Raw genomic sequence first — 19304 nt, forward strand, 5'->3', positions numbered from 1 at the left:
CGCAGCGGCCTCCGGGCCTGCGAGAGCTCATTGTTCTGCAGGCCGCCAGATTCCTGATGGAGCAGATTCCAGGGCTGCAGGCTGCAGGCTCAGCCTGTGACTAACACTGCAGTGATTTATCTGAGGATAAATACCTCTGTCAGTGTCTCATGACTGCACACCACGAGCCAGGCAGATCGGAACGCGAGGAATGCGAGGACACAGCCGCTGCCAGCTGTGGAGCCTCCGCCTCCAGGCAGGGCCCGGGCTGCACCTTCCTGCGAGGCTGGCGCGCGGCGTCCCTGGGATGGGACGGGATAGGACAGGACAGAACGAGGCAGGACGCGGCAGGGTGGGTCGGGGGCCAGCGGGCACCCTCACATCTATGTTCGAGGGGAACTCAAGCGGACACGGGAGCAGGCCCTTTCTTTCTAAGACACACGAGCCCACTGCTCCCATACCTGGGAACCCGTGGGGAAAGTCCTGCGTGCTGGGGGTGAGGTGGGTGTTGAAAGGTGGAGCGAGGGGCAGCGCTCAAACAGAAGCAGGCCACATGCAGAGACCTTGGGTTCACAACTGAGGAAACCGAGGCCCAGAGAGCTGAAAGGCCCAAGTCCAGATGCAGCTCCAGCCCCTGTTGGTGGCTGACTGAGGACCCATGGCCCAGTCTCCCGGCACTAAGATGCCTGCAACTACGGCCTCGGCTCCAGTCAGCACGGACGTGCCACCAAAGCACGACCAGCCTGCGGTCCCACCTCTCAGGAAGCCCCAGGTCCGCCTCACAAGGCGCTGGGGAGAAAGCGCTCTCACGCTGTGCACGGTCCACGCCTGAGTGACAAGGCCACCGGGGTCTGCACGGCAGACCTCACCTGCCAGCTCAGGGACACACAGAGGGCCCTGAGGACAGTCGCCGTCAGTGCACACGGAGGACAACGGCCCCCAGGATCTGTGGGCAACGTCCACTTGAGGGAGACACACTGCGTCCCACGGGATGGGAGAAGGGAGACTCCTGTCTCCACGGGCTGTAAAGTCAGGTGAGCCCCTCCGGGCCTCGGGTCACAGCTTCACATCAGGACCTCAGGAGATGACAACTTCATCACAGGCAGAAGCTGCAGGGACACCAGTCCCGCATGGAGCAAAGCAGGGACTTACAGGTGGGGGCTGAAGATGCGGCCCATCTTGGCGACGTGGTCAGCTTCACAGTCGAGGTCCTCGTCCCCCGGTTCCAGGCTAAACTTTCTCTTGCTGGGGCTGATGGGGGGCGGGCCGGTGCGGTGGCTGCTGAGGGCAGAGGCCACCGGCAGGGTCTGCATCCTGGGTTCTCCCCGGAGAGCAGCTTCACCTACGCAAAAAGAGATGAGGCCGCAGTCAGCAGGCGGGAGAAGTGGCCCCATCCCAGCCCCCGGGCTCCCTGCCCACCCGCCAGCTCGGGCCCTTGCAAAGCTACTCCCAGTGGAAAGTTTTCAGCAGCGGGACGGTGACCCGGCCAACCGCGAACACGGTCTGGGGCGTGTCCCCGCCAGGCGACATGGGCAACGTGGTCTTCAAGCCCTGTCCCTCTTCGGGGCACAGTTTAAGATGTAAAGTTGTAATGGAACAACAGAGGGGAGAAAACCAGTATCCACCACCAACAGTCTGAGAAGTTCACTTAGAACGTGAAAAGCCTTTGCTGGGCAGGTTGGAACGCCCCGCCCCACACCTGGCCTCCCTGCCTTTCCTGTGTGCTGTTTCTGTTATGTTATTTTCTTTCTAAAGAATGAGGAAAATATATGGGCTAACAGTTCACATTTCCTCCTGGAGTTAAAAGGAATAAAAATGCATTGTTTAACGAGGAATAAACGTCTTATTCTTACTAAAAACGGTATGTGAAAAAGATCAGCACGAAAGTTTCAACAAGCAATTTGCCACAGCGTAATATATAGGTACAGTTCTCAAAACAGGTTTCAAAGGTAGACCCTCAGGTCAGGATTCATTCATTCAGCTGAGCTTTTAAGACAGGGTCTTAAAATGGGCCAAGGCTGGCTTGGAACTCCCTATCCTCCTGCCTCAGCCTCCCAGGTGCTGGGATTCCAGGGGTACCACCAGGCTTGGCTGGGGTTCCAATTGAACTTCTTGGTATTTTTCATAAAAAGGTTTTGTACAGGTTTATGGCTTTACACCTCATGAGGAATGAAAATCAGCGTGAGCTTTCTTAATAGAGCTTCGTGTCATCTAACGTTCACAAACAAGAGTCATAATTACCTCAAGAAAAAACCCACACTTTCTAAGTCCTGTAGGACAGCACCTCCATTTCCCACAAATAAGAACCCTTCGCTTGTGTGATTCACGCCGTCTCTGAGCCCCAGCCACCCTCGGTCCCCTGGCCACAGCCTGCACTTGAGTCAGAAGGAGACCAACCCAAAAAGAACCCTCTGTCTGCCTCCGCTCACTCTCCTGTCGTCACAGGCCCCCGACAGTTGTAGCAGTCATTTACTTCACGTCCATACGACAAACAGGATTTTGTTAGGCTTGGGGGCGGGTGGAGTGCAGGCCTTCTGAGTATTTACCAGGAAAAACAGAAACTCTGCCAGTTTAGTCAGCAAGATACAAGCTCACAAATATACACTGACCCGCAACACACCTCCAGGCTGGGTTTCTTTTAAGGATTCTGGCCCCAAAGCAAACTGGAACTTTCCATTTTAAAAGGAATACCTAAAACATAAGCCCAATGCCGGCCAGCTGTGTTCAGGTAAGGAATGGTCCCAGGCGGCCTCTACTTCCGAATTTAGTAACTTCTGACTTTAAAAAACAAAGCAGAGCTAATCTCGATACCTTGATAAGTTAGAAATTATTCATGATAAGTTTGTTATTTTGTAATAACTTGTAATCATTTTAGAATAAACTCGGTATGGTGGCACATACCTATGATTCCAGCATTCAGGAGGCTGAGGCAGGAGGATCAGAAGCTTGAGTCCAGCCTGGGTAATTTAGCAATTTAGCAAGATTCTGTGTCAACATTAAACAAAAACAGGCTGGGGATGTGACTCAGTGTGAAAGGCCTGGGTTCAATCCCCAGTACTGGGGGATAAACAGTGAGTCTCTGCTACAGAGAAAGAAGAGCGCCCATAGGAGCCCTCAGAAAACAAAGATTTCGGGATGGGGGTGCTGCTCAGTCAAGCCACACCCTCAGGTCTGGGGGTCAAAATGTGTCCCCAGCTTGGCTTTTCCTCACCAGGACAGCAACAGGGATGGGATGTGGTGTGAGCGTCTCCCATGGCTCTCCAGGGAGAAGGGACCGGAGATCAGTGCTAGTGCCACGTCTCCCAGCAGTGAGTCAGGGACCTAGGAGCCACTCAGCATCCATCCGCCAAGAAGCCATTCCTGTGTCACCTCCAGCACCCACAGGGAGACCAGGGCACGAACCTCGAAGGGCGTTCCCGCAGTCAGACGAGTTAGGAAACCAGTCTCCTCACCCCGGCTGCTTTGTCTTCGGAAGAGCATCAGTCCCAGGACGGAAACACAGCAGGCAGCACCTCTGCGACCGTCCTGCAGCCTGGCCCTACACCCACCCCGTCTCCAGCGACCGCCCGGCAGCAGGCCCCGTGCTGTCCCTCCTGGAGGCCTACATTTCACCCCTAGAAGTTAAGGTAGACTCGAGGACAGTGGCAGCGAAAGGACGGCGCGCAGGCTGCAGCAGGTTGTTACCACTGAAAGCTCGAAGTTTCGCCGTCTGGCGCCTCCCTTCCGGAACGGGCCACAGGGTCGCTGCCACCACACTGTCCCTGGTCGCAAGGCGGCAATGGCATGGAAGGGTACCGGGGCGGGACAGGCAGGCTGCTGCCCTTTAGGTTTCGTTAAAAGTCAAAGTTGGCATGGAGTAAGGAATTTTAAAAGCTCTACTTAAGTATTTATACAAAAAACTCTTGCAACTCGAAAAGAAAAAGCCCAATGAAAAAGGTGGAAGCGACCTGAGCAGACATTTCTTCAAAGATATGCACGTGGCCAGCGAGTCTGGGGAAGACTCCTGTATCCTCAGCCCCAAGGAGGACCCAATGGGCCCCACCCTGAGGCGCCGCAGCCCACCCACCAGGACGGCTCAAACTCACGCTGGCGAGGAGGGCGAGGAGCAGAAAGTGGCACAGGCAAGGAGGAAGAGTCTGGCAGTCCCTCAGGAGGGCTCACCTCGCAGCCTGCTCTCACCTCTGCACACGCCAGAGCAGTGGACAGGGAAGTGTGTCCCCAAGTGAGGGGGCATCGTTACTCAGCCCAACAATGGGACAGTGCAGTGACCACATTACGGCAGGGGTGGACCTGGAAACCAGGACGGTGAGTCCCCAAAGCCAGAGGTAACAGCCACAAACTGTGACAAGTCTAGAGCAAGCAAAACCATTACGACGGACAGCAGGTCACACGCCAGGGGCTGGACAGGAAACAGGAAGTGACAGCCAGTGGGCGCTGGTGTCTTCTGGGTTCTATGAAAATGTTCTACAGTTGATTCTGATCAAAGCCACACAGCTCCCGACCACACACCTGGAAGTGTGAGCTTCAAGTGGGTGAATTACAGACTGGCTGTGTCCTCCCTGTAAGGACATGACCTGCCTCCCCAGTAAGAACATATTTATAAGGAGGTGACCAAAGACCTCAATATTACTACATCCTTGTCTCGCTCAGGCTTTTCACATATCACTGTTAAATAAGAACAAGCACCCTTGAGTTTGCCCTGAACTAAACACAAACCTCTGTCATTGCCGTTACAGCTCTCAAGGTGGACAATTTTTTGACCTTTAGGTATTAAATTAAAAAGATGTCATGTCTGAGAGCCGCTGAGGGTGCTTAGGAACCGGATTCACTGATTCCTAGGTGCTGAGGGCTCTTTTCTGAGGGCTCTCAGGAAAGCAGAGCGAGCAACTCGTTCAGCCAGGAGATGAGGACAGGCGCAGAGACAGACCCCACCAAAAGAGCCCACGGGCGGGGGTCTCGTGAGATTTCGTATTCTGATCATCACAATGGCCCAGCAATTTATAAACGGAGAAAGGATTACCTTTCTTTTTCAAATATAAACAGAAGTGAGATTTGAGCTGAGTTATCCAGTATTTTTTAAGTTTCTCAAGTTGGCTTAACTACAGTTGTGTTTAACGTTTTTAAACTTACAGTCAAAACTTAAAGAAGTTCTATTTTAAAATGTATTTGGCCTATTCATAATTTTTTTTTTGCGCAGTACTTCAGACTGACCCAAACTCAGGGCCTTTGAGCTAGACCCTCAGCCCCCTTTTAAAATTAATATTCACTCATTCATTTCTTGAGATGGCCCCTCGCTAAGTCATTAAGTTACCCAGGCAGGGCTCAAACTTGTCATCCTCCTGCCTCAGCCTCTCAGAGTGTTGCAATTATAGCTCGGGCACAGCCAGGCAGGCACCACCGTGCCCAGTGTGGGGGCTAAGGCAGGCCTCCCAGAGCCTCATACAAACGAAGAGACCGAGGTTAAAGAGACAAGTGCTGGCCAGGCATGGTGGCATCTGCTGGCCCCAGGTGCCCTGGCGCTCAAATGACATGATTTAAAGGACAGGGCTGGTTCCTTCTGAATGGACCTAAGTGTTCCTCTCAGAATGATTTGACACAGAACCTAAACACATGGCCTCCAGGGCAGCACTTTTAATAATTTTATCTAGGCATGTTTTACTGGAAGAAAAATGCCTGGTATATACCAAAATTTGTTACCTGTTTTTTAGTCATGGTGGCATTTCCAATATACAGAACAACAATCTTCTTTAAATCTCCCATCTCAGGTGAAAATAAAGAATTTTCCCAAACATATGCAAGAATCATCATATATTTATTTCAATGAAAAGACTTACTAGAAAGGAAAAAGAAAATCACACATCTTTCTGATGCGCTAACGGTGCTGGTGTAACAGCATTTAGAATCCCGTGTGCGGTGCCCTCACCTCAAAGGGTCCAAGCCCTTCACCTCCAACCCCACCAGCCTGGTCACACTGAGGTGCCCTGGCGCTCAAATGACATGATTTAAAGGACAGGGCTGGTTCCTTCTGAATGGACCTAAGTGTTCCTCTCAGAATGATTTGACACAGAACCTAAACACATGGCCTCCAGGGCAGCACTGTATGTGCTGGCGGGTTGGCTTTTGCAACAGAGTCTTGCTACGCTGCCCAGGGTGGCCTCAAACATCTGAGGCTCCTGCCTCAGCCTCTGAGCAGTGGGGACAGCAGATGCCACCATGCCTGGCCAGCACTTGTCTCTTTAACCTCGCTCTCTTTGTTTGTATGAGGGTCTGGGAGGCCTGCCTTAGCCCTGAGGGTCTTTATGTCTTTTCAAGTTCAGTCTTCCCTTTCTGCTGTTTGACAGACACTTATGAAACTTGTGAGAAACATGCTCTACATCAGGGTCCCCCCTGGAGTGGTACTGTCCCCACCTGGTGGACCAGAGCCCCACAGCAGGTGCCGGGAAGTAGCTGGCAAAGGGAAGTTTCCTCTGTACATCCAGCAACTTCGGCTCTGCCTCAAAAACAGACCCTCACGGGCGCACGTACATGCAGGGGATCCAGGCTGTGAGCTCTTTATGAGAACTTTATGCGAAGGTCTGAGATGGAGCTGAGGCGATGATGCTAGCGCCGGGGAGTGGCTACGGATACAGAGGAACATCAGCAGGGAGGGTTAACTCCAGGGATATCACAATAAAGCAGCCCCGCCCCTTACAGACTCCGATCAGAGCCTCATCAGGGAGCGGCAGTGGCAATGAAGCTGCACCTGGTGGCAGGATTTATAGTGACCAGTGAGTTCTGTACTTCACTGTGTACAACTGACTCCGGTGACAGCTGTAAGTCAGAGTCAGACAGTCTGTGCAGAGCCTGCTCGTTACTGCGTTCACCACGCCCTTCTTGCCTCTTTCTCACACTGCACACTCGTCTCCGTCATAGTTCGGGAAGCCCACAGCTAACCCAAACCAAAGTGAGTACAGAACAAACACTACCGGAGAGCTGCTTTGGGAAGGGGGAAGGAGCCTGTGATGAGGCGCAGAAGACCCTGATAAGCCAACAAAAAGAGAGCTGCGACTAAAAGAAAACAACAAGAGCCATGTGTAAACTACAGGTTCGTCACAACAGGTGGCTCACATTCCCCAGGCCTGCTTTATAGAATATACAGTGACCAGCTGTGCAAAGGTGCCATGAAACCTTCAAAACTGCTCACCTCATGGAGACCCGGCACTGCGCGTTGAAGGACGAGCCTCCGGAGTTATTCTAAAGGATTAAAACCACAAATATAAAGTACACAAGCAATCCTGAAGGCCACCACATCATCCAACACGTCTGCAGCAAGAGATCCATGGTTACAGTGACAGCTAAAGCTAAGAAGCCCTTTTCGGTTGAAGAGTCGGTCCTGCCTGCCGCTCAGGACATCTGTCATGAACATCAGGAGAGGCTGCGGTGCAAACGGTGGCACGTGTTCGTCCTCCGGCCAGCACTGTCACTAAGGTGAAATGATGGGACAGCAGAGGACACTGAGGCACAGCGCTTGGAGAGTCACCGCTGTATGCGATTCCGGTGAATGAATCTACCGAGGCTGACAACAAGGCAACACTGCTTGGCTCTGTGCCGGGCATTTTTCAGGAGGATGTGCGTGAGGGATGTGTTACATGGACTTTGCTGCTGACCAACACCCAGCTGCAGAAAACCCGAGCTGGTGCTCCTGTGTTGGTTTACAGATAGTCTGCTAGGACTGCACGGCTCTCTGGCTTCATTACTTGAGTCAAAGAGGTCATTTCTGAATGTGAGTCTATACGCTCTGTCACCCACAGAGATGCTGGCCGGCTTGCTGAAAAATGCCACCTGCACTTAACGTGCTGTAAGATGCAACTAAAATTATCAGCCATGTTAAAGTATATGCCCTTAAACGCACGTCTATCACACAGCCCTGACATGGATACAGAGCACATGCGCCTTCTCATACATACAGAAGTGACATGGCTATCTACAGGTAGATCACTGGCTAGGCCAGAGTTTGAATTCTTGTAAGAGCTGCTCCAGATATTTAAAAAAAGAAAAGTCACTACTAGCAGCACATTTCAGTGACACAGAATGGGCCACAAAACTTCTTTACTCGTGTGACACATTCAACTTATTTAACAACTCAATTACTCAACTTACTTAACAATTCACTCTGTCACTTTGGAATAACAACTGTGTTCAAGTTGGCAGATAAAGTGTCTGCATTCAAAGCCAACATGGAAAGTATAGGAGTGATGAGGGAACACTAGGATTCTGACACATTTCAAATACTAGCAAAGGTTTTGAAAGACCCTGAGCCAGGGCCTTCTTTTCCCCAGCTGATGCTCACCTACCCCAGCCTTCCAAACATTTTGAGCGTTACTTCCCAACCACAAAAGGCCTCCAAACCGGGAAAGACTGGATCTGTGACCTGTGTGTGAATATGCAAGCGACGGTGGCCTTCAAAGTATCTGAGACATCTTGAAATCTCCATGCCTTCTGGATTAAAGGCAAGGCAGGGCACCCTGAGATTCTCACAACAGCAATGAACAGCCTGCTGCCACTTCCAACATGCTGTCTTTCTGAATCAAGATTTTCTGCAGTGAGAGGAATACAAAACAGGACTACAGGGTAGATAAACCATGAACAACACACTTGGGGGGTCACTGTTTCCCATCGCCCCCAGACAGGACGGTCCAGTTACCAGAAAACAAGCTCCAGGGCGCCACTGCTTACATTACAGTGAGTTACAGAATCAATTCATTGTATACCACAATGCAATGGTAATGAAGCGCACTATAAAGGTCATGCACTTGAATCACCCCACGCCCCACCCCCACACGTCTCACTGTCTGAAAAATGGTCTTCCTCGAAACCAATCCCTGGTACCAAAAAGATCAGGGACCTTGACCTTGGACACAGTAGGAGGAAAACAAAAGATATTCCACCAGGTCCTATTAACTAACAGAAATAGTGAGGATTCGCTAACCACCAGCACCTCGTGCCTGAGGACATTTCAGTGAAGACCCAGGACACTCCTAGGCTCAACACCACCAGAAAGCAGGGAAGAGCCGGGGGACCCAGGTGACCGGGACGCAGGTTAGACTGGACCCAACAGGACAAGTGTGGCCACGGCCTCCACCGAGGAAGAAGCCCCTCCCAGGACAAAGGGGGCAGCACAGCACCCGGCCCTCACTCGGCACACAGCCAGCTGGACAGGCAGAGTGACCACACTGCACACGACGGCAGGAAGAGGGGATGTTTATCCAAACAGCCATTTCTGGAGACGCAGCCAACAGCCCCAAGGTGAACAAACAACTTCTTCCTGCAACAGAGGAGTAAAGCTGCACCACAAACTTTTTCTTTTTTGTGTGTGGCACTGGGGATGATTGACCTCAGGGCCTTTGCACTCAGCTCCGTCCCGAGCCATTTTTTGAGACAGGATCTCACTAAGCAGCTAACTTCTCCAGGCTCCAACTTGTGACCTTCCCGCCCCAGCCTCTCAGAGTTCTGGGATTACAGGCAGTATATGTGCCCCCCACACCCAGCTCACTCTTTTAACACAGTCAGGCAGAGCCCTGCTTCCTATGTCCCGCTGCCAGCCAGCTCTGAGGCTCTGGTGGTACACGCTGGCAGGAACACGTCAAGGACAGGTTTTGATGACATCGCCACAGCTCTGCCCAACAGAGGCTTTACATTCCCCCCCGCCACATCCATCTGCGGTGTCTGAACCGAAATCTGAGACAGAAAGCACAGCTTGGCTGGCCAGGCCAGCTGACGGCCACGCAGCCGCTGGGGCTCCTGTGTGACCACTGCCCACGCTCTTGGGCCCACGTCGAGGACCCTGACAGAAGAGTGGCATTGGAGTTCACCACCCGCCCCACCGCACCAAGCCGTGCAGGGCTGAAGCCGATTCATTGCTCCAGTGACACCGCGCTATCGAGGGACAGCAGCTGGGACAGATACAGCAACGTGAATCTCGTCCACGCGGCGTGGCTCGTGGCCGGCCCCACACTGGTTCACCCTTCGCATCCTTCTCCCAGGGGGCTGTGGGGCAGCACAGTGGAACAGAGGCAGCCGGAGCGGGCCACAGGAGTGACCAGGGCCCTTGGCCACGACACCAAGCAGCGCACGCTGCGGCTCTCGGGGAGCCCCGGCTCTGAGCCTGCAGGACCGGGGACAGGGCGCACGGCGCACTGGCGCTGCGCTGAAGGAGGGCGACACGCAGAGGCGGAGAGCTGGAACCGCCCCATCTTGAGGAGAAGGCCAGGCACTTGGCTCGGGACCCTCTCCGCATCTCCTGCCAGGATATTCCATTTCCACACACGGACACACCCACTCGGTCACCCGGCGTTTTCTAGGGTACCCAGAATGGGGCAGGGGAGACCTGCGCACACCTTGCAGCTGGGACACCAGGTCTTGGGGCTGAGGTCACAGGGCCGGGGCCTGGGGTGCAGACCACGGGCTCTGAGGTCAGAGGCAGAGGGCACGGCTCTGGGCTGAGCTGTGCCCCCACAATGCGCACGCTGAGGCCCTGCCCTGTCTGCAGAGAGCGTCTCTATGGAGGTCTAAGGGACGGCGTCTCACCCCACAAGACTGCACCCCTCTGAGAGGGACAAAGGCACACAGAGGGCCCTGGAGACACGCGGCCACTGCACGCCAAGACCTCCAGAGCGTGGGACAGTGAGGGCCTAGCTGAGGGCTGCACGGAGGGCAGAGCAGAAAGCAAGAGAGCGCAGGGCACAGCCCAGAACCCAGACGGCACAAGCAGCACAGTAAAGCGCGTCCTCAGCTCCGTCTCCCCACCTGGCAGGGGCGGCGACCAAATCACCAGGCCGCGTCCTCACAGGAGCCGCAGGGCCCAGGGAGGACAGAGGGGCGGCACGGACAGAAAGGCCGAGCCCCAGCCAGACACATCCGTCAGCCAGGCGGGGGCCTGGGGTCGGTGGGGCCGGCCATCTGGCTCGGTCCTCACTGCAGAGGGAGGGCAGACCCCGCCCATGAACCTGGAAGGTGTTCAGGGTCTAGGGTGTGGCCTGTGGACACTACGGGCACTGAGGGACTGGGTGGCGTCAAAAGTCCCATCAGGGGGAATGCCTCTAATTCCATAGGGGTCAGCAAACAGCACAATAAGAAGAAAAAAAAACAAGGAAATCATAAGGTGTCTGTATTCTCAACACCCTTATGCTCCTATACTAGTGTTGATGAACAAAGGCTAATTTGAATATCAAAAAGCACTAAATGTATTTTGAATAATAAAAAAAAAAATCACATCCATTGTCATTCATTTAACTACAATTTGTGTACTGCTTGAAATCATTTTGTCACCAGCCATGGTGGCGCATGCTTGTAATCCTAGCACTTGAGGCTGAGGCAGGAGGATTGCCATGGGTTTGAGGCCAGCCTGGGCTACACAGTGAGTTCAAGGCCAGCCTGACTAGAGTGAGACCTTGTCTCAAAACAAACACAGCGAAGTCTTTTGTCATCTGTGGGATTAAAGAAAAGCCCATCATCTTATTTCCCGACTGAGTCACCAGTGGGACTAGACAGGCTGTAATGCCGTGAATGGGGATTACAAGGAGGAGTGTGCAGGTGCGCGTTCCACTGCGTCCTGCTGTCCCTGTCATTTCAGCACAGAGGACGTGTCAGGCTGTGGTGAGGCTGAGGAGGCCACAGGCTAGGCTGAAGCTTCCTAAACGGTAATGGGTGTTCGAAGGGACCAACGACCTCCCGGTGCCCTGGTATCCAGCGGTGACGGCAGAGTCGCCTGTCCCACCACTTTACAGGTCCTGGCACAGCAGGCAGGGGTCATCGCTGGGTGAGGGTGTGCACATCCGCACCCCTGCAGGTCCCATGTGCTGGGAAATCATAAGGTGTCTGTATTCTCAACACCCTGTGCACACCCTGACACGGCCCCGACCCCACGAGAAGGGGGCTCTACAGCCTGAGCCAAGCGTAGGTGCACGGAGACCTGGCTAAGAGCAGGCTCCGCGCCTGGCACAGACGCCTCCTGGGACACGACGAGGGAAGAGGGAGCTGCGGTATGGCGCCTCCCGCCCGCAGAGCTCTGCACACGTGGGCGAGCGGGAAGGCGCCAGCCTTCCAAGGCCCCAAGCCCCCAGCCGTGAGGCTGGGAGGAAGCGCTGCGGCCTCTTTCAGACGTCAGCACTTGGGTAAAAATATCAAAGGAAATACCCTCCCCGAGCCACTGCCCAGGAAAGGCGGGGCGCTAAGGCCACACCTGACCAGGAGGGAGTCTGCAGGGGCGGAGGCTCCAGGCCTCACAAAGGAACTTCCTTGCCCGTCTCGAGTGGCGCTGAGCCCTGGGTGTGCGGCGTCTGCGGGGTGGTCACTGTGCCCGGCCTGCCGTCACCGAGCACCCTGGTCCTGTCCCCACCCAGGCAGCGCCAGCCCAAAGGCGGGTGAGGCGGCAAGAAGCAGGCTTCCGAGTCACAAACGCGGCTGCTCCTGACGGTCACCGCATCTCGTGGCGCCTCTGTGTCTGCAATCCCCTCTCGGGCTCTGGGTGAGAATCCTGAGAACCAACAAGGTGGCCCCGGCGGCTGAGGAGGAGTTGTCAGAGCGCTTGGAGGCTGTCCAGGCGCTGATGCGCTCACACAACTCACGGACAAGGGACAAGCCCACGGCCACCTGGCCGCTGTGAGCAACGCTGCCCTGTGAGGAAGTCACAGGGGGTGCTGCTCAGCGCACTGGCGCCCTCCCTGGACCGCACTCAGAGAATTCAGACCCTCAGGACTCAAGACTCGCAGCCCCAGGCACGGCCCTGGTAAGGCGTGGCGGCGGCTTACAGTGGCCACAGGCCCAAGCATGGTCCCCGGTGCGGGAAACTGGGAGGTGGGGGGACATCCTGTTGGGCAATATTATCTCTCTTCCCTGCACAATCCCACCACGGAGGTCCACCGCAGGGTGACAGCCCAAGGCAGCGCAGAGTTCTGCCCTGGTGTTACATATGGAAAACTTCAGCCAGGAGCCACGCCGCACCCTGTGATGAAAGTACACGGGAGGCTGAGGCAGGAGGATTGACACCAGAAAATAGCAAGCTCCCGACTATTCTGAACTCTACTGCAAGTCCATGTGTCAGGAAACCAAAAACCTAGAAAAATGGAAGACTCCAGATACCTTCTGCGTGGGCTGAGCTTATGCCAGAGTCCTCGGGACATCAAGAGTGCAGCTCCAGTCTCTAAGCTAGATTTCCTTACACCATCCAGTCTGCTACCAACCCCATCCCGAAAGTGAACAGGCAACCTTGCTCTCTGAGGTACACGCAAGTCCAGACCCTGAGGGAAAAAGTGTCGCCCCAGGAACCCAATCTCCCACAGAGGCAGAAACAAGCCAGGGGAGTAAGTATAGTAAGAGACAGCGGGAGCCCCAAGGGGAGAAGACCAGGGCGACTCCTGAGGGAGGGGTGCGGCGGCACCCGATGGGACAGCAGCAGCACCCCACACATGCAGGCCACATCCACACCTTCATCACTGTCACAAATGAAATCTATACTAAAATAAACCAATTCTGAGAAATCACGACATGGCGTTCTCCATTAAATGGGCCAGTGCCACGTTTTTCCACCGTCTGTGGTGTATTTTAGTCCTTTCACGACAGTTTACACAAACTGTTACTAAAAGATGTTTGCATTCTGCAGCAACAACAAAAAACCCTAACGGGCTAACTTAAAGCCTAACAGCATGCTGATTAAGTTGAGTGTGGTGGTGTGCACCTATAGTCCTGGCTATTGAGAGGCTGAGGCAGGAGGATCATAGGAGCCCAAGAGCTAGAAGCCAGGCTGGGCAACACAGTAAGACCCTACCTCTTAAAACAAAGTACGCTGAGCGCTTTCAGAGTATTAAACACTCACTGGAGATGAACTGGAGGGGCAAACAGCTTGCTGCATATGCAGAGTCGCTTATCAACCTTCCTGTTTAACAACCATTACAACACACAACCCACTGCGCAGACTTACCACTTGGATTTTTGGGGTACAGGTCCATATATTTTGTTTATAGAGCCTCAATGTCTATTCTTTGGGCAGTACACCTTGTTTTACAGTACTGTAATTTCTGCTTATTGTACGGTACAGTACTGCAGTTTTACATTGTCACAGATTACAGTGCTGCATGTAAGAGTTACGCAAATAAAAGCAAAGTCATCAAGGTGCAGTTTCCTTTGACCATTTCTTTGTTCTGAACGTTGTCGGGTCCGTACTATACACAATTCCTCAGTTAGCAGCCAATTCATTTAACGACCGACCCCTTCGCAGGGACAAAGCTCGGGGTTAAGTGAGGAACGTCTGGATATATAAGAATGACTACGCATCAGAACGTATTTTCATTTCTTATCTAGGAAAATGGCCGCATACGCAAAGACCCGGGGGTCTGTGAGCTGCTTTCTTCTCGGAGCTGAGCCGGGTCGGGCCAGGAAGCCTGGCCTCCAAGCCACAGTCCAGCCATGATCAGGCCACTGCAGACTCGGCCCCCAGACCCTCAGATCCTCCTGTGGAAATGAGGCCCAGGCAGAGAGAACATTCTGCCTCCTTTGAGTTCCAAGAAAAGAGAGCATTACTAAAGCAAAAAGGGTAACAGAACCTGGGAAATCTACCCGCACGGAGACCAGGATGTGACCCCAGGTGACAGCCACAGTCAGCATGTCACATGCAGGTGACGGGCCCCCCAAACCCTGCGACACAAGGTGGGGGGTGCTACTGCTGCCTTTTCCTTTCTGCTTCCTCTGTTCAGCTTACCCTGCAGGCAAATTCTGCAGTGAGATCGGCCAGGGCCCAGGGCGAGCTCACGACAGGAAGCGGCCACCTCACACACCCCAGGCCGAGGAGGAAGCGGCTGATCAAAGGCCCAGCTGTCTTTAGGGGAAAGTAGCGGAGATGAAAGCTGCCGCGGCTTCAAAGGTGCGGCGGGGGGAGCAGGGCAGCCTGGTAGACGGAGCCAGCCACTTCAGCCCGGCCTCGCAGGGCCCACAGCAAGCCCAGAACACGGCGGTGCCCGCTGTGCCCATGAACGTGACAATACCAACTAAGGAAAATGAAAGAAGAATAGGTTCAAGGGCTGCTGGCATGTCTGAAACAGCCGAGGCGCCCACAGCTCCTCCCCCTGCCCACAGCAAGTGCGGACTGGGACACGGCAGGAAGCCTTGTCCCCTGCTGTCCAACTCAGGGCAGGACCACAGCACACAGGACAGCACGGAACCCCTGACCCCACCCCAGCCACACTCACACCACAAGGAGCTCAGCACATACAAGTCGGCACCCAGGGGCCTCAGGGCCCACGTGAGCGCCGCAGGTAGGAAAGACCTCCCAGAACGAGGGGCCCTTAGCGCTAGCCTCCTTGCCACGAATGGCGTCTTAGCTAGAGTTTGGGCCACACTAGGCTCCCCTGGGAGTCACGATTTGCAGCAGCTGGCAAGCGCAGAGGCACCGGGGTTGGGGGGGGGGGGGCAGGACTCCGATTGAAATTAAGCATCATGGGTAACAGGCGGTGTCTGCAGGTGTTCTGGGAGCTGATCCATAGTATTTTGCTTTACAGAGGAGAAAATGGAGGCCAAAATAGCTGGGGAGGGGCACACAGAGGGTCTGGCTCCAGGGATGACACCTTCAATTTCTATGACCCTGGGAGGGGTTTAACAGAATGGACTTTGATCATAGAGGTGGGTAGGAGTTTGCCAGGGAACAAAATCCTGCAGGCTGAACAAGCACCTGGTGCCTGGTGGTAAACACTTGCATCGATGCTCTTCAGTCAAGGACTCAGGAGCAGCTGAGGCCACTCCTGCCTCTACCTGCCTCCCCTCAGACTCACAGCTCTGTATGCAAATCCTGCTGCATGCAAATCTAGGCTGTCTCAAGAGGGGGGACTGTCAGGAACCAGTGCCATCCTTCCAGCTGCACAGAGGCATGGTCACAGGTGCGGCCCGCTCCGCCCGGAACCCCGTCCCCACCCCTCGTTCAGTTTCTTCTGTGGAGACAACTAGAATTCCCGACCGAGCTCACACCTGGTACTCGGCCACCCTCTTCAGGATGGTAAGGCGAAGGACACCGCCCCTGCGGGAGCAGCCAGGTACACGGCCCCCAGGCCCAGGCAGGGAATGACCCCAGGGGCCCTGGTCAGGGTCCTCGGTCCTCCTCCGAGCTGCTACTCCGCCCTGTGTTTCAACGTAAACTACTGCGTACACAGAGAACTTGGCGAAGAACCAGTGTTTCCCACTCTGGATCTCCAAATTTCAGAACGAATGACGTGAATAACAACGTGTGCAACCCCAAATTAGCAGCCTGGGCCCGCGCTGGATGGTGGCCCCCTTCAGGTGACGCCCAGCTCACTGATTTCAAGCGTCCGTGCCAAGGTGCTCCAGAGCACTCCAGGGGCTTCCTCCTCCCAGGAAGCAGCGCGCCACCGCATGGCCACTCCAGCCTCCCTGCGGCTGGACACGAGGGGCAGCCGAGCTCAACCAGTCAGCTGGGGGGCGCGCGTCTCGACAGTCTGTGCCGCTCGGGGTCCACGCTGCCGAGACGCGAGGCGGTGCAGCGGCCCTCGGACAGGTACTCTGCGTGCGCCCGCCCGCTCGCCAGCGTTGGGCACCTGGCTGAGTTTTTTTTTGTGCCAGGAATCAAACTCATGACCTCAGGCTTGCCAGGCAAGCACTTATGCTGCTGAGCTATATCCCCGGCTGGCTGAGTCTTCTTTTTGGCTTCTACCCATATGAATAATGCTACTATGGACCCTGGAAGACGAGCTTTTGCAGGGACACCTTTAATTCTCTGGGGCATGTGCTAGTTGGGACGGCTAGGTCAAATGGTGACTCCAGGTCAAATATGCTGAGGAACTGTCCCGGCAGTTTCCAAAGTGCCATCTCATGACCCCATCGAAGTCGAGGCTCCAGGCCCTGCAGCCTCACCACCGCCTGCTGCACCTTTCCTGGAGGAGCCCGTGGGTGCGGCGATCTCACTGGAGCCCCCGTTTGCCTTTCCGGGTGGCGAATGATGCAGAAGAAGCTCCTTGTGTGGCTACCAGCCTGCTGTGTGTCTTGTGCTAAGAAATGGCTACTCCAATGCTTTATTTACTGAATTCTGAGAGTTTTTTATGTATTCTGCATGCAAGCCTGGTCCTGGGATCGGGAATCTGCACAAAGATTCTCCAGTCCCATGAGCTGTCTTTGCATTCCAAGCCATTACTGGTTACCCAGGCCTTGGACCCCGGAACAAAAGGCTCTAACTCTAACGCTCCCGCCTTCTCTGCTCGGACCATGAACTGGACCGCAGATGTCCTTCCCAAACCCCCTTCCACCCTGCTCTGGGCACGCACCTGTGCACGAGGAGGCTCCAGCGACTCCACCTGGGCACCACGGGGCGCCTGGGCAGCCAAGGCCTCGATAATGAGCAACACCCACGTGCACCCTCGGCGCTGCGCCCCCTCTGAAGCCCAGGCACCTTCCCGAAGCCTGCTGTGAACAGCTTCACAAAACAAGCGCGCTGTGACGCTGTTAATGGATGGCAGAACCTCCGTGTGTCCTGCCAACTTCACTGCTCTAAGGCCACGCTGACAGCGGCTGTGACGACGGCTCCCACACCAGCACGCTCTTAAACTGCTGCAGCCCTGACTCACTGCTGATGGGAATCAGACTAATGAAGAAATAAAGCAAAAGTGAAACGGTTTCATAGGGGGCCTACTAGACTCCATTAACTTGCGGCAAATTAATGGCTGAGTGGTTGCAACCTCCGAATTTCCCACATCACGACTGCTTCTCCAGGCTCCTTATTCTCTGCGCCACGAACCCCTCGCCCTGGGCCCATGGTGCCACGGCACGAGCAGCCCCTCAGGTCACGGATGTTCCCTCACGTCACGGATGTCCCCTCATGCCACAGACGTCACAGCTGGGTGGCTCCCACCTGCGGGACTGAGAGTGGCAAGGCCCCACGCACACTCCTCCTCTCGTCCTCATTTGGGTGCTACCACTTAAGACCATGCATTGGCGCAAGCGCCCAGCCCTTCAGCAGTCACCAGCTCCTGCCCAGCCCCCACCTCCACCTAAACCCACACACAGACAACACGAGATGTCGCTGAGGGGACCAAGTCTGCGTGCTGCCCACATGCTGCAACGGAAGTGCAATTCCAGCACTCAGGAGGCTGATGCAGGAGGGTGACCATGAGTTTGAGACCAACCTGGGCCACATAGTGAGATCCTGTCTCAAAAACAGACAAAAAAGTGCATAAAACAAAAGGAGTAAAAAATCTTCTTTTCAGCAAAGAGTTAAAAGCAGACATACGCAGGACAGAAATTCCCATCCTATGTCTGGGGCTTTTCTGGAACTTGCCCATACTGAGTATGTCTGTGACCATCCAGCTGTGACCAGCTTCGTGAGACAATATATTCCTAAGAGTGGGGAGACGAGCTCAAGCTGAAGCCTCCCCGGGGTCTGAACACTCCCAAGCGGCTGAGCAGAGCACTCAGGGGTCTTGGGTGCCCTCCCGCCCCTTGGAAGTTCCCACTCCCCCTTCACAGCTTTCCTAGCAGTAGCTCCTGGCCCACCTCATTACAACCTGAGAGGCCAACATAAGCTGCACATTCCCGACTGAGGCCGGGCCCAGGGAACCCCAGGCCCCACCACGTTGGCTTCCCAGGGCTTCTCTACGTACCTCAAGTGCCTCCCACTTGCAAAGCTTACAGGTACTAAGATGAAGCCGGGCTGGGGGTTGCGTCAACTGGGGTGATCGGCGCTCTCACCTCTGCTCAAGCCACGCCAGGTGAGCCAAGGTCCCCGAGAGAGATCTGGGTCAGGGACCACAATAAGTGAAGGGGCTACAAGCTGCCTCGGGAGAGCACCTCTATTTCAGACAAAGGTGTGTGTGTCTATCCTAAACGTTCACCTCTGCCGAGATCAGAACTTAGCTGGGTGACCTTTGCCTATCTGACTGGTTTCCCCATATGGAAAAGACTTTTCCATACACTGACTTACAGATCATACAAGGCCTAAGTTGTCAAGCCATTGTCCACGTCTTAGGCGAACCAAACAACTCATTCCCTCAAAAGCTTTGACTCAGGTTCACAAGGAACATCTGCAACTACCAACTTGTGCATTTCTCAGTCTAGAGAACAGAGGGGCAGGGACAGGAACAAGAGCTCAGCGCAGACACTGGTCTCAACTTGCCGGAGGGGACTTCCAGGCTTCGCAGCTCAGAGGCTGCGCGCACACTAGGACCGGGAGGACCTGGCTTCCATCCCCAGCGAGAAAAACAACAAGCAAAGCTCAACAGCAGGCATCACCCAGCGAGGGCCCCAGGCCCTGGGACTCCCCCCTACCCCCGGGACCCTCCCACAGGTAACCTGGG

General features: G+C 54.7%; 1 protein-coding gene across 2 annotated transcripts in view; it reads right to left on the bottom strand.

Moving 5' to 3' along the window:
• Vgll4 (vestigial-like family member 4) overlaps positions 1-19304 on the bottom strand; it is a 111655-nt gene that overhangs the window by 22250 nt on the left and 70101 nt on the right. For both annotated transcript variants that reach the window (XM_005387009.2, XM_005387008.2), the window contains one exon: positions 1132-1321. In XM_005387009.2, the coding sequence (XP_005387066.1) occupies positions 1132-1321 (190 nt within the window). The remainder of the gene's footprint in view (positions 1-1131; positions 1322-19304) is intronic.

Source organism: Chinchilla lanigera, unplaced genomic scaffold (assembly GCF_000276665.1).
Source record: "Chinchilla lanigera isolate Chin_1 unplaced genomic scaffold, ChiLan1.0 scaffold00028, whole genome shotgun sequence".
Lineage (NCBI taxonomy): Eukaryota > Metazoa > Chordata > Mammalia > Rodentia > Chinchillidae > Chinchilla > Chinchilla lanigera.